Raw genomic sequence first — 15,792 nt, 5'->3', positions numbered from 1 at the left:
GCTTGCGTGAAATGTAATAGTTCCCGCACTGATTTCTTTGGTTGTGCAGCTATTTATTCACCAGGTGTCTTGAAAAATTACAACGATGGAAAGTATTGCCGTGAGATATTATCATGCTGGAAAGTCGTGAAGTGAGATATTATCATGATGGAAAGTATTGCCGTGAGATATTATCATGCTGGAAAGTATTGCGGTGGAGATATTATATTATCATGCTGGAAAGTATTGCCGTGAGATATTATCATGATGGAAAGTATTGCCGTGAGATATTATCATGAAGGAAAGTATTGCCGTGAGATATTATCATGCTGGAAAGTATTGCCGTGAGATATTATCATGATGGAAAGTCGTGCCGTGAGATATTATCATGCTGGAAAGTATTGCCGTGAGATATTATCATGATGGAAAGTATTGCCGTGAGATATTATCATGCTGGAAAGTATTGCCGTGAGATATTATCATGAAGGAAAGTATTGCCGTGAGATATTATCATGATGGAAAGTATTGCCGTGAGATATTATCATGATGGAAAGTATTGTCGTGAGATATTATCATGATGGAAAGTCGTGAAGTGAGATATTATCATGCTGGAAAGTATTGCCGTGAGATATTATCATGATGGAAAGTATTGCCGTGAGATATTATCATGCTGGAAAGTATTGCCGTGAGATATTATCATGCTGGAAAGTATTGCCGTGAGATATTATCATGATGGAAAGTATTGCCGTGAGATATTATCATGATGGAAAGTATTGCCGTGAGATATTATCATGATGGAAAGTATTGCCGTGAGATATTATCATGCTGGAAAGTATTGCCGTGAGATATTATCATGATGGAAAGTCGTGAAGTGAGATATTATCATGATGGAAAGTCGTGAAGTGAGATATTATCATGATGGAAAGTATTGCCGTGAGATATTATCATGATGGAAAGTATTGCCGTGAGATATTATCATGATGGAAAGTATTGCCGTGAGATATTATCATGATGGAAAGTATTGCCGTGAGATATTATCATGCTGGAAAGTATTGCCGTGAGATATTATCATGCTGGAAAGTATTGCCGTGAGATATTATCATGCTGGAAAGTATTGCCGTGAGATATTATCATGCTGGAAAGTATTGCCGTGAGATATTATCATATCATGATGGGAAAGTATTGCCGTGAGATATTATCATGAAGGAAAGTATTGCCGTGAGATATTATCATGATGGAAAGTATTGCCGTGAGATATTATCATGATGGAAAGTATTGCCGTGAGATATTATCATGCTGGAAAGTATTGCCGTGAGATATTATCATGCTGGAAAGTCGTGAAGTGAGATATTATCATGATGGAAAGTATTGCCGTGAGATATTATCATGCTGGAAAGTCGTGAAGTGAGATATTATCATGCTGGAAAGTATTGCCGTGAGATATTATCATGATGGAAAGTATTGCCGTGAGATATTATCATGATGGAAAGTATTGCCGTGAGATATTATCATGCTGGAAAGTATTGCCGTGAGATATTATCATGAAGGAAAGTATTGCCGTGAGATATTATCATGATGGAAAGTATTGCCGTAGGATTTTATCATGATGGAAAGTCGTGAGGTGAGATATTATCATGGTGGAAAGTGAGTGAGTGAGTGAGTGAGTTTAGTTTTACGCCGCACTCAGCAATATTCCAGCTATATGGCGGCGGTCCATGGTGGAAAGTATTGACGTGAGATATTATCATGATGGAAAGAGTTGAAGTGAGATATTATCACGATGGAAAGTATTGACGTGAGGTATTATCATGATGAATCTTTTGTCGTGAGATATCATCATGATGGAATCTTTTATCGTGAGATATTATCATGATGGAAAGTGTTGTCGTGAAGTATTATCATGATGGAAAGTTTTGTCGTGAGATATCATGACGGAAATTTTTGTCATCAGATAATATCATGATGTGATTTTTTGTTGTCAGATATTTTCATAATGGATAGTGTTGTCGTCAGATATTATCATGATGGATGTATTGTCGTCAGTTATTATCATGATGGAGAGTGTTGTTGTGACATATTATCAGTTTACGACGGTTAGCTCATATACATATTTGGGATATTTTTTTGGCAATAAGGTTAACTCGCCAAATGCATCAGTGATTAACAACTCAAAGGTAAAAGGGCAGTCATGGAAATATTCACAAGTCTAACTAAGATTGATTTGATAGACATTTCTGTTTCTTTATAATCTGCGATACTCAAATACAATTATATTTCCTACGTTTGAAGGATGAATTAGTAGGAAATTGTTTTCTCCTAGCGGTGTGTAACGAGAGTTACTTGCCCGTGGGGTGGCGCTGTTAAGGATATATAAGGGTTACTTAATTTGAATTGGTCATTCTCGCTGAAAGTACACCACGGCCGCTTTATGATGGACTCTAACGTATTGCTTTACTGTAAAGATATATATATATATATATAGATTTTCTTTAATTCCCAATAGTTATGTATTCATAATGAAACTATGTTCATATGTTGCAGGTGTTGGTTACTGTCAGGAGACATATTAGGTGTGCAGGTTATATGGCTGCATCCCGGCTGGAGAGCCATGATAATACTCCAAGTTTGTATACTGGAATGAACTGATTTGTACATTGATGTAGTGTAGAATTGTTGGGCTGAAGAGCCGTTATAATACATCTATTCATAATTTGAAATGACGGAGTTACAATATATTTGTATATATGTTAGGCTGAAGAGCCGTTATAATACTTCTATTCATATATTGAGATGAAGCAAATACAATGTTTGTATATACTGTTAGGCTGAAGAGCCGTTATAATACTTCTATTCATGCATCTAAGCGTATGGTGTTTTGTATATGTTGCTGGCTGAAGAGCCTTTATAATAACTGACGTCAGATATAATGACCGATATATTCATCTCTATTTGTATATCCCTTTGAGGCTGAAGAGCCATTATAATACAGTTACTTTAAGGATTGGTGTTTTACTGTTGGTTGAAGAGTCATTAAACTGCTGTAACAGAGTGAAGTATTTATTAAACACGGACTCTATATATAAGTAATGGTGATGTTATCACATTGTCCTGTTTATTTACATTATCAAAATATGAATGTTTTCTAAGGTTTATTCCAACACATGTAAGGTACCTTATATCTAAGGTGAACATAGTCTGCTGTAGACCCTCCAGTACAGGTTGCTGTTGCATACGTTGAGGGAACACGGTTCCAGAGTTTTTCTTCATGAAGGTTTATCTCTGGTTTTACGTGTCGGGCTTCAGCAACGGACTGCTAAGTTTAACATGTATTGTACCTAGTCTGGGTGAAATATTTGTCAGTGTAAACTGAATTTGAATGTGACATGGAAATAAATTCGGCCGTGCACACCTAGCAGCGTGTCCCAATGTTGATCATGAATGTGTTTTGTTGTTACTGAGTGTAACAGTGTTATGTAGGAGAATTGGTGTATAGAAGACGAGTGCCATTTTGCTCTTCATATCGTGATATCAGGTCATGTTATATTTCCCCGTGTCTACTGTAACAACCAAAATATGTACAAATTTATAACGCTTAAGATTTCAAAATATATTTTATGCCAATACTTGTTTTGTGCATCAAAGGTTTTAACTTGGAATGGCAATCCACAGAAATCAGTGTAAATCAATGCCGTATAGACCTATGGCCGTCTTACGAATAAACACACTTGGCACTTGACTTGAAAGTATGAAAACAGAATCCTGAGAAACGGTTTCGAAAGATTTTAAGGGCGATACCAAAACTCACACTTGTATTAAGTCAATTAATGTATGGGTTCAAATTAATAAAGTTTTAATTCATATTACGAAATCAGACAATTTGGATACTTTCTAAAACGTTTTGCTAATTTCGTAATGGAAGCGACAAAACCTTTTCCACATCCATAAGAAATTTCTGCTTAATGCAGAGTCGATTGTACAAGCGTGATTATATCATGAGTATATATTTGTTTCATCAGTATTACAATTGTATGATGTTGTTTGTAAACAAATCGCGTCATGCGATTACACAGCATGTGTTTAGACAACTGTGCGCCTGAAATAATTCGGGAACGTTTGGTATAAGTCAAAATAGAGAACTGCATCGGACAACATGCTTGTCACTGATGCAAATATGTCCTCGACATGTCTACCATAAAACTTCTTGGAAGCTTTACTGAGGACTTGGATGTTGTAACCTTGATTAAACAACTTCTGAGCAAGAGCGGTATGACACTCTTTAAAATCCTGAGCACGCTAGATTATACTGTAAAAGTTGTGAAAGTAAACACCAAAGGCTGGAGCTGTTGGAACCATGTCCTTTGATATGTCTAGTTGAAGTACGTGTACTATGCTGTTACAAGAACTATATATACTCTCCCAAAAAGAAACGCATTTTGGAATTTCAACTGTATTTTTATGTTTATTTTGAAACATCTTGTAGGCTTTTATGAGTCAATGAAATATAGCGAAATTGCACACTGGGAATGCAGACTCATCCGTCTTTGGCACCAACTCGAGGAAAGTCAGTTTGAGTGGCACATGGAGACGTGTGGTGGCGCTGAAGTCAATACCTCGTGTGACCATCGTGGGCATCCAGAACTGCACGGCATCGCCTCGGCATCGTACGAATAAGTCTCAGAATCCCATGTTGCCCAATCGCAGCCCACTCTGCCTGTAGTTCCTGTGCGAGTTGCTGAAGTGTCTGGGGCTGAGGGTTACGGCGTCGCACCCGTCTGTCCAGGGCATCCCACAGATGTTCGATCGGGTTTAAGTCCGGTGATCTTGAGGGCCAGGGGAGCACATTGATGTTGTGGTTCTGGAGGAAGTCTCTAGTGTGACGTGCTGTGTGGGGCCTGGCATTGTCCTGTTGAAACAACTCCCTCTGGCGATCAATGTTTGGAAGGAGGTGTGGGCGTAGGATTTCGTCACAGTACCGTTGAGCTGTCAGATTGCCCTGGATCATCACCAAATCACTTCTCCTACGGCAGGTGATCTCTCCCCACATCATAACACTCCCCGACCGAATCTGTCCACCTGGGGAACGCAAGCGTGTAGGCGACACGTTCACGTCGACGTCTGTACACCCGCATTCTTCCATCGCGTCGTTCCAATAGAAATCGTGATTCATCACTGAACCAGATTCTACGCCAATTCGGTAGGTTCCAGGCCTGAACGTTGGTGCACCATTGAACTCGATGTCAACGATGTTGTTGTCAAAACACAGGGCCAAAATAAGGTCTTCTGGCACGTAAACCAGCCTCTCTCAACCTGTTTCTGACGGTCTGTGCAGAAAGCCTCCTCAATCCGGGTATTTGTCGAGCGGTACTGGTCGCCGTAGCTGTTCGATGACGCAGGTGATGTACCCGGATGTAGCGATCCTGCGCCGTAGTGGTCGCTCGAGGTCGCCCACTACGATGGGCATCTGCTACCGCATTCTGCCGGCGATATCTCTTCCAGATTCATGAAATGGTGCTTTAGTGAACATTCATGCGTCGGGCAACTGCACGTTGAGACTGGCCAGCTTCGAGCAAACCAATGGCGATATTACGTTTGGCTTCACTTAGACGTGGCATTTTGCGTTCGTAAACAATATTCCAAATACAGTGAAGAATCGACAGACAGCGATCAACCTTTTATGCCCATCATTGAGACTATCTGATCCCCAACTTTCACGTGCATTGCATGTGAATTGTGTATTCTGTGACACTACACGCCGAAATTGAAAATCATGCTGTTAAATAAGGGTATTTTACGGATGGTGCGTTTTTTTGTGATGTTTCAAAACATAAACATCAAAGGACTCATAAACAGAGCAAAACCTTTTGTAAAATGAATCACGTTTTAATTCATTGCTACATGAAATTGCTAGTTTCATGATGCGTTTCTTTTTTGGGAGAGTATATATTTGCTTAGGGACATTGTACTTGCTTCTGAATAAAAATCATCTTCAACCCCCCTTGCCATAAATTATGAACGGTCCCTTATGTCACAAACATGACTTACTTCCTTGTCGACGACAATTATGGCATTTTTCTATTAACTCATTGTGAAGTTTTAAACAGAATGCCAACACGTTAGAGCATGTAACGGCATGCGCTAACCGCATTTATCAATCTTCGTATTGTTCATTTCACTATGCAGATAGCTTATGTCTTATTCCTGGACAACAAAGGGAACAAACCCCCATAGAAATCCTCTGAAAGCAGAGTTTATGGCATTGAGGTTGTATACAGGACACCTGTTAGAGCAAGTAAGGGCATGCTCTAACCAGATTTATCAATCTTTGTATTGGTCATTTCACTCTTGGGGTGACTATTGAGGGGGAAACAACTATTGCGATAGCGATAGTCTATTGCGACCCACTATTGCAATACTATTGCAAAAGGTTTTTTTCTCCTGAATTGTGGCCTTTGAAGTCATTTCCCAAATGAATGTATAGTTTATATGAAATAAAAACAAGTTGAAATAGTTTCAGACTCTTTTAATGAGTCACAAGAAACTTGAAACCCAGATGAAGTAAACAGTTAAAACATAAACTCAATGATGCTGCAAGTCTGCACCCAAACATCCTGTTTTTGCGCTGCGCATTGATCAACTAAAGTCAATCACTAAACTATCGATAGCCACACATACTATCGATGCATGGATAGTTTTTCGTTTCTACCATCGATTAATTGCTATCGGAGACTCAACAATTGCAATGCATCGATAGTTCGATGCATTGTTACAGCACTACTTCACTCTGCAGACAACCTATAGCTATTCACAGTCAAGAGATACACCAGCTAAAAGCAGAGTTCATTGCGTGACTCACAGCCAGGTGCTCAGGAAGCCTTGAACCACACCCGAAAAAAAGTTAGTAAAAATGTTCTATGTTGAGTTTGATATAAAAGCACCTGTGTGTGGTCTTTGAAACAGGATGTAATTCAATGATAAACATCAACAATATACCTTTGTAAAACCAACGGCAAGAATGTTTACAGTGTTTCCGTGATACGGTGTTCGTTGAACAATTTGTATCTCGCAAAAACACTCATAAGCTATACTTGCATCTCTGGCCAATTCGATATAGATAAGATTGGCTGGACCCTTTCACAGGACAGAAACCGAAGACCTTTTTCAGTCTGTGCCAAGGATGATCAGAGCTGTTATAACAGCGCATCCGTACTCAAGAGACTTGTATACTTGCTTCAATGGCCAATTCGTTGTAAATAAGATTATGTGGACACTTTCACAGGACAGAAACCGTAGACTGATTAGAGCAATGATAACAGCACACCGGGTACTGATCCATACCACTTGTAGACGGAACTGTATAGTGACTAATGTCTTATATCACAATATATACAAAACATGTGAATATGATCATGCAAAATTTCATCGTTGTATGAATTATATATAATATGAAGAGTGTACAATCTTGATATCCAAATAGCCCAACATGTAAAAAAAATCAATGTTTGTGTAATACTTTAAGTCACAATTTAAATATATATAAAACATTTAAGATCGTAATGACAGGCGAGGCAGATCTTAGACGACAAAGTTTGGTCAAGTTTAAACCAGCGTCCGCTTGACGACAAACACCATCTAGCTGCATCTAGTTGCACCTTCACACCCTCGACAACACTCACTCCTTACATTCTTCGACTTTTCTAGTCGCGCTTCAATTAACCAGTTTCAGAATTTTCAGTCGAGCTTCATCCAACGACAACAGCCCCAAATTATGAGTTTACAGTCGTTTTGGTCCCCTTTGGTGAACACAATACTCAATTTCTAAATATACTCGACAAAAATAGTTAGGGATGTATGTTATTTTTGAAATTATGAATACCGATCTATTTATTCATTGACACACTGATAAAATGTCAATAATAAAAATACCAATATCCTAACTTATTTTGTCCAGTATAGTTAACCGGAGTGCCTCAGTCGTAATGTCAGAAGCCTGATGTTCAATTCCAGGCGATAAACTTTACATAAAATAATAACATTGTGTCTTCACTGTGATGCAAATTCACCTAGAACGCTGATACGAGTGACACAGTTGTCCAGGAGATTCTGGAATACCCTCCCTAAAGTTGGGTACCAGAGACATGCCGGGACCCTTTGGCTGTCGGTCCGAATCCCCGTTCGACCTGATTATTTTTCTGGATCATACCCTTCATTATGGGTTTAGCTAAACGTGCAACACTTGCATAACTTTATGCTTTCGATACACATAAATATGATCCGCCAGAAAAGAATTAAACGAAGTAATCACAACATAAAAACATGCGAGCGGTGTTGTGAGGCTTCTCTTATAAATGTGTGAGGTTGACGGCATTTTAATCAGTAGTTAAGTCAAGTAATGAATCGAGGCAACAGTGACAATACAATACGCTAATGACAGTGTCCGTTTTAGTGAGTGAGGTTTGTTTTACGCCGCTTTTAGCAACATTCCAGTAACATCACGACGGGGGACACCAGAAATGGGCTTCACACATTGTACCCATGTGGGGAATCGAACCCGGGTCTTCGGCATGACGAGCGAACCCTTTAGCTACTAGGCTACCCCGTTGGTGAAGGTGTCCATAATGAATAATATTCCAGAATAAAGAGGTTTCACAATTGCCAATATGTTAGCAAGGTTTCTTACCATGTTTGTGAATGTCATACCACTGGCACCGATCAGTTCCCGTGTTTTGAGGATAGGATCCTGAAAAAAATATTCACGATTTTTATGCCGCAATTCGTCTAAGGTCTGTCTAGTGAGATAACCGAGTTCTTGGTTTTGACTACTGTCTGCTTCATGTTGGGCATTCCTCAAGGTGACACTCCCTCTTCGGTCCTTTCTTTGTTGTTCACAAAGTTCTGTAAGTGATCGAGTTTGGACCAGGTAATTCAGTTTCTGACATCATGAGCATCGGTATTTGCAATTTAGATATTAAATTATCGAGTCTGGGCCAGACGATCCAGTGATTAACAGCATGAGCATCCTTCTACGCAGTTGGGATACGATGACATGTGTCAACCAAGTCAGCACGCCTGAACACCCGATCTCGTTAGTCGCCGCTTACGACAAGCATGGGTTGCTGTAGACCTCGTGTCCAGCAGACAGAATGGTAAATATGCGATGTTATATGAACTTACATAAACTAAGTTGCGGAAAATTAATTCTAATAATTAACTTCTTCAGGAGGTGTCAGTTCTATTCATGAACCTTTATAATTTAGATATATTTTTATTTATCTATTATTATATGTTTCTTTTGTTTGTTGTTTAACGCCGCACTCAGCAATATTCCAGCCATATGGCGGCGGTCTGTATATGATCGAGTCTGGACCAGACAATTCAGTGATCAACAGCATGAACATCGATCAACGCAATTGGGATATGCTGGCATGTGTCAGTGAGCCTGACCACCCGATCCCGTCAGTCGCCTCTTACGACAAGCATGGTTTACTGAAGATCAATTCTAACCCGGATCTTTACAGGGTTTATTATAATAATTAAATCAAGATGAAAAAATAGCAAACAAAGATCAGACACTGTCAGGGTCATTAACTACAACATCACAGTAAACTGCGTTTAAAACAAACACGCTTATACCGAGCTGACGGGTATTACGAACTGAATTGTAGGGGATTGTCATGGACACTTGTGTACTTTAGACAAACTACGTTCGGTCTAAACGATTTAGATTTCATGGGCTCTTTGAGTTCGTAACAACCATAGTTCACTGTACCTGTTGAAGCCCATTTCTAGTGTCCCTCGCCGTGATATTGCTGGAATATTGCTAAAAGCGGCGTTAAACAAAACTCACTCACTCACTCACTGTACCTGTCCATTGAGTTCAACATCCTGGTCATCGGTTAGAATGAACACGATGTTTGGGCGCTGAGAAGCGTGTAGGGACGTGAACACGCCCAGTACAGCAAGGGCTCGGAGGATCCCCAGGGCAGACATGTATGTGAATCGTGGGTCTACGTATGCAGGATGACCTTTTCATAACAACTGGAATATTTCTGTCCAGATTAGCGATCTGTATTTATGTCGTTGGAACGTGGAGATAAGAGTGACGCGTTTCTAAGGTCACTCTGATTTTATATATACAACAAATATCAGCGACTACAATAGTGCATGTTGTACGTATGTAATTACTTAGACCATTTATATTGCGCTAAACTCACACCGACAGCATGCTCATAGCGCAGACATATTCTTAAACCCATGCTGCCTGTGAGGCGCTAGAAGGTTAATAGTCAAATGACTTATCCCACCGGGTACCCATTTACTACTGCGTGAATAGAGGCAATTTTGAACAAACTCACCTGCCTAAGGTGTGGCCACATGTATCACATGTGCTTCGTTGTGGGGCAGGACTGAAGTCCTAGAAAATCTCAGGAATCCAGCTGCCAAACACTGTCACCCATCCAAGGACTCTCCGCGACCAGCGCTGTTTAACTTCAACTGATTTGTGATTTGAGTTCTATGAACAGGACCACACACTCACACATGTACTGATGTACTATCCTGTTGTGCTTTTATTTTTTGCTCGCTGACTGACGTTAGAGGCGATGCCACATTCGGCAATATGTTGCTTTATGACGGCGGTATGTAAGTAAATCTTGTCCGAAAATCCAGGGGTTGATATGACGAGCAACGATTCACACCAACAGAACATGTTGACATCCTGTCAACCGAGTCACTGAGCCGAGCACTCTGTCCGTGAAACTGCTTCGTAAGACAAGCCTGTGGGTTGCAAGGGACCAGACATAAACGAACGAACGAACGAACGATGGATGGATCGATGGATGGATGGATAGATCAGTAAATAAATAGATATCTTTTAATTTGCGCTCAATAGCACTATTAACTATATTTCATACAAAGCTAGTCGAAGGAGTGAGTGAGTGAGTATGGTTTTACGCAGCCTTTAGCACTATCCCAGCAATATCAGGGCAGGCGACACCAGAAATAGGCTTCACAAATTGTACCCATGTGAGGAATCGAACGCTAGCCTTCGGCGTGACGAGCGAACGCTTCATCCACTAGGCTGCCCCACCGCCCTCTAGTCGAAGGAAGAAAGCAGAGAACCAAACTAAACCCCTGAAGATCCGGGTAAGAACTTTTTTCAGGAACCTATACTTGCAACCAGCACAGACAATGGCCCACTTTCCCCATGCTCGGGTGAAGACGTGTTTGTAATTTAACCCTTTCAACACCGCAGGCATTAAAACCGGCCTAGACGTCATAAGTCCCCAGACACCTGAGGCCGGATAACCGCCCAGGCCGTTGACACATCAAAATGATAATATATATTTTTAGAAACCTACCTGTCATAAGACTCATTTATTAAATCTATCACTCTTCACAATGTCAGAAAACGTGTATTACATTTCAATTCCAAATTTAATTATCAAGGATTATCCTTAATGTAACTGAAAAAGGTCCCGTACACACGTTTCGGCAACTTGTTCATATCGGAATTGTGAAACAGCAAAATACAGATGTTTCGAATAAATCTATTTTTTTTTTTTTTTAATCAGTTCCTATTTTCATCGTGTAATATGGGTCAAATGACATCTCGGCAGCCTGGTACAATACGTCCATGATATCGCACTTCCTATCTAAAACGTTCAGAATAACACGGTTTTACAACAGAAATTTAATCTCAATCTGAAAGTGATCGCACACGAGGACGGTATGTGGTACTGTAACGTGATTGTCTCCCTTATATCAGAATTAGGCTTAGAATTGATCTTCTACAACCTAACCCATGCTTGTCGAAAGAGGCGACTTACGGGATCGGGTGGTTAGGCTCAAAGGCTCATCGTATTCCAGTTGCGAAGATCAATGCTCATGCTGTTGATAACTGGATTGTCTGGTCCAGACCGCCGCCATATATCTGGAATATTGCTGAGTGCGGCGTTAAAACAACAACAAAACCAAAAAGTGCTTTATTTGGACAAATCACGATCATATCGCAGATTGCGGCATTAGAAACCAAACCTCAGGGCCTAGATTTTCGAAGCTGTCTTAGCGCTAAGATAGTCGTAAGTGCCATACATTGACATCAACTTACGACTGTCTTAGCGCTAAGAGAGCTTCGAAAATCTAGGCCCAGGTCTTATCCAATACAATTGCTCGCGACGACTGCACAAATACTCCTGGCAACGTTGCGGTAATATTGTTGATGTTCAGAGTTTTCGAAAGATACCCGAATCCAAACGAATCTTCACACAACACTTCAAAAGCGGGGGTATTTCCCGGTGTTGTCTCATGATATCGAGCGGCAAAGCCACTGTTATCGGAAAATAGGCTACCATACATATCATTAAAAAATATTTCTGAAAAAATTAAGTGACCATCCGATTAAGTAAACGTGAAAATATTAAAGAAAGGGGTAAGGGGATATTACGAATCCTACAATTGGCAAACATCGCCTCAGTTTTAGCTTTCTCTATGGTTTGTCTGAACATTATGAATGTGTAAGATTGCATTTTCATTAACAATAAACATATTCAAGTTGTATTATTTAAATAATATGTTAAATATAGCTTTAAAATGTATTAGCAGTAGGATTAGACCTTCCAAATGGTGAATGACATGTGATAGCAATAATGTTTTACAAGCTCATATTTTTCTTGATAAACGTAGGTTTCATCTATCATCTCACTGTCTCTGAGTCATGGAAGTAAAAACTTCTGTTTGACAGGAGTTAATAACAGTGAGATACATAATAAATAGGTACAGTGGCAGGTTAAGATCAAACAAAGGAAAGGGATACACACACACATAATACGACGAACGTTCAGAAGCATTCACCTATCACTTAGCAAACTATTAGATGCTCATCACCAACATCATAATTTGATGTCTTTCCAGTGCAAAGGAAAAGTTCAATGCACCAGCTTCTCTTATCAAATATTATGACGCACTTTCAAAGTTGATGAATAGAGTAGATGTCATTCATGTCGTAGCTGTGTTTGATAATTAAAGATGCTTTTCTTCTGTCGTGTCTTGTCACTGGGAAGGCCAAAATGCAACGAAGAGCAACGGGCCACACATACAACTCCTCAAGAACATATGTATAATGGATGGGTGTTTGTCACACTCATTGAGTCCTGAAGGGGAATGTACTATAAAGCATATGTATTGGTCGGTATTTCTAAAGCGACGAAACCATCTCTGCAGTGAAAGCAGGTGACACTTGTATCTAAAGACCTTGAACATCCTTGTTCACATACCAAGGACGCCTCTTGGAGTTATTCACGTACATTGTTCTCTTTAATTGGACTTAACGCCGCTTTGGAAAGAGTTCCAGTTGAATCACGGTAAGTGAGTAAAGGCATCATTTGTGACATATTTGGGCTTATATCCACTTGGGTCTCGTTGTAATTGAGGTCATTGACAAATATCACCATTGGTGTGATTCTGACATATTTTGGGACATAGTCAAGGCGTGTGTTAGTTTCAGACACCATGTCTTGTTACTTGATTGGGAACATTGGTATTGCCAACTTCACTACATTGTATTTGTGCTAACTTGTCCAGGATTATTCTACATGGAACAATATTTGATTTGGTCAAAATACAATTTTCTGAAAGACTCCATTCAGTTGTTTTGGGAGCAGCAACACATGTATTTTCAGCATGTTCAGCGAGCTATATCCATAGGTTTGGACAAAACTTGTGGCTGAAAACTTACATTTTAGGGAGCTTCCATCTGATTTCAGATTTGGGTTAAGCGTATGTTTTTAACGCTTAGGAACTCAGTTTAACAGCACAAACAGATCGTCAAATATTTATACTTTAAACAAATAAATTAAAAATACTGCAGTCCTTGGACGCTTTACATAGGCTCAGATAAGGACACAATATGTTTGATATAATGCGAGGCACATGTAATTATTTGTCAGTAAAATAGATACAGAGGCTTGATTACTATGTTACAGAAAACCCTCACTAAACAAACCCCACACAGACCCAATCCCATCCATCCATATCCATCCCCCAAACCCGAAAATATAATAGTATCTTCTTTATCAGATACGTGGGGGATACGAACGTGTGTAGTGCAGCATGCGTTCTGTTTATACTGTTTACATAGTAAACGCTGGGTCGTTTAAGACGTGAGGCGATGACATCACAATGTATGGGGCTGACCGACTTAATACGCTCATGTAAGCTGTCGTATTCCCAGCCTATGTGAACCACTGTAGCTGTAGCGATAAGGGGGCAGTGGAGTTTGTCTGGTGGTTAAATTACTCTCTCGTCAGCTTATACGGTTTGATTTCTTACATGGGTACACTGTAACAGTGTGTAGAGCCCATGGTGTCCGCGCCGTGTCATTGCTAGAATATTGCTAAAAGCAGCGTAAATCCATACTCATTGTAATTCACTCACTCAGGCACAAACCTAGACAAGTGTTATGCCTATAAACCACCGTCGTTTGTGTAGACAAATAACAGCTTTACCAAATATATGATTTCTAAATAAATCATAATTAAGTGTACTCATCATACATCTGAATCGTGTGTACAAAACATGTAACTACCTTATTCAATATGAATAATTTTAATGTGGACATTTTTCTTTCACGTGGATATAAGATTAAATTTATTTGCCTACTACAGGTGGGAGTAAATCCTGAAGAAAAACTGCTGTTGTTCTTTTTAGTAGAAACTTTAATTTCCGAAATGCTCTAATCATGTTTTATGTCTTTTTGACAATGTTTACAATATGATGCCGCCAACTCCCACTAGACTAGAAGGTTAAACCCACATACAGTATATGAAAATCAACCGTTTTCATATTGCAACAATCAAAATTCAAATCAATGTCTTTTCGGCTATCTGTCAAAGTAAATAATATAGCTCCAGTTTTTTCTTGTGTATTTATTTGGACTATTCCATTGTAATGTGTAGGTAACAGGTAGTAGCTAATCTGTTCATTGAACCGTAAATGTTGTTGTTTTAAGGCGTCTGCGAACTGCCTGTCTACGTAATGGGAGGACAGCGTTCAGATGTTTCAGGCAATGCACACTTTTGGACAACCTGTTGGTGGTACTGCTAGAACAGGACATGCTGACTCTTTCCACAAACACCTGGTGTCATCACTAACACTTAATGGTCCATTCACATGCCGTCTACACCAAATGAAATCTATTTCTGAGAATAGTCCATACAGGGCACTCTTTTACCCCGACGTTATATATTTACTTAAACTGTGTCGATGTTTCTGCTGGTGGGCTGCAACCCTCGTTACAACAAATGGGATCTAAGTGGTGGGTTGATCAAGACCTTTCTGTGTATTGCAATGACGTTTGATACTTATACTGAGGGAAACAAATAAGGGAACACCAGTTCATGGCAGCGTTTCTTCATTTATTCTCAGATTTCCTCCCACAGCGCTATTCAAAGTTAGTGATGAAAACGGGAAAATATTAAAGGAACGCTTGAATTTTCCTCTGTTCCTTTATTTGTTTCTCTCAGTATATTTGCTACGGGTGGAGGAGGATCTGCTCACCTTTCCGCGGACTCTTTACATCGTTACTATTTGACAACTATATTGCGCTAATCATTATTGTTAATTTAAAATCAGTCAAACAGTGAGGTTTTTTGTTGTTGTTTTATTTTCACATTTGTATTTCCCAAAACATGTTTACATGACATTATAATTATGAGTAGATATTCACATATATACTAGCCACATAAAGAAACTGTGCATTGTCAAAATATTATCCCAGTTGATAAGTACGATAACAATGTCAAAGGTACATATAAACTT

The 15,792-nt window shown here is 39.5% G+C and overlaps 1 protein-coding gene across 1 annotated transcript in view; it reads right to left on the bottom strand.

Annotated features, from left to right (window-relative positions):
* The window catches only part of LOC124254029 (N-acetylglucosamine-6-sulfatase-like), a 60,812-nt gene extending 50,795 nt beyond the window's left edge, over positions 1–10,017 (bottom strand). Inside the window, exons 1-2 of the mRNA XM_046687895.1 lie at positions 9,841–10,017; positions 8,657–8,716 (exon numbers count right to left, since the gene is read on the bottom strand). Of these exons, the coding sequence (XP_046543851.1) occupies positions 8,657–8,716; positions 9,841–9,966 (186 nt within the window). The 5' untranslated portion in view covers positions 9,967–10,017. The remainder of the gene's footprint in view (positions 1–8,656; positions 8,717–9,840) is intronic.
* Positions 10,018–15,792: the final 5,775 nt, after the last annotated feature.

Source organism: Haliotis rubra, unplaced genomic scaffold, assembly GCF_003918875.1.
Source record: "Haliotis rubra isolate DU_JTF1 unplaced genomic scaffold, ASM391887v1 Scf560, whole genome shotgun sequence".
Lineage (NCBI taxonomy): Eukaryota > Metazoa > Mollusca > Gastropoda > Lepetellida > Haliotidae > Haliotis > Haliotis rubra.
Note: the sequence above shows the minus strand (reverse complement) of the source record. Positions and strands in the feature narration are given on the sequence as shown.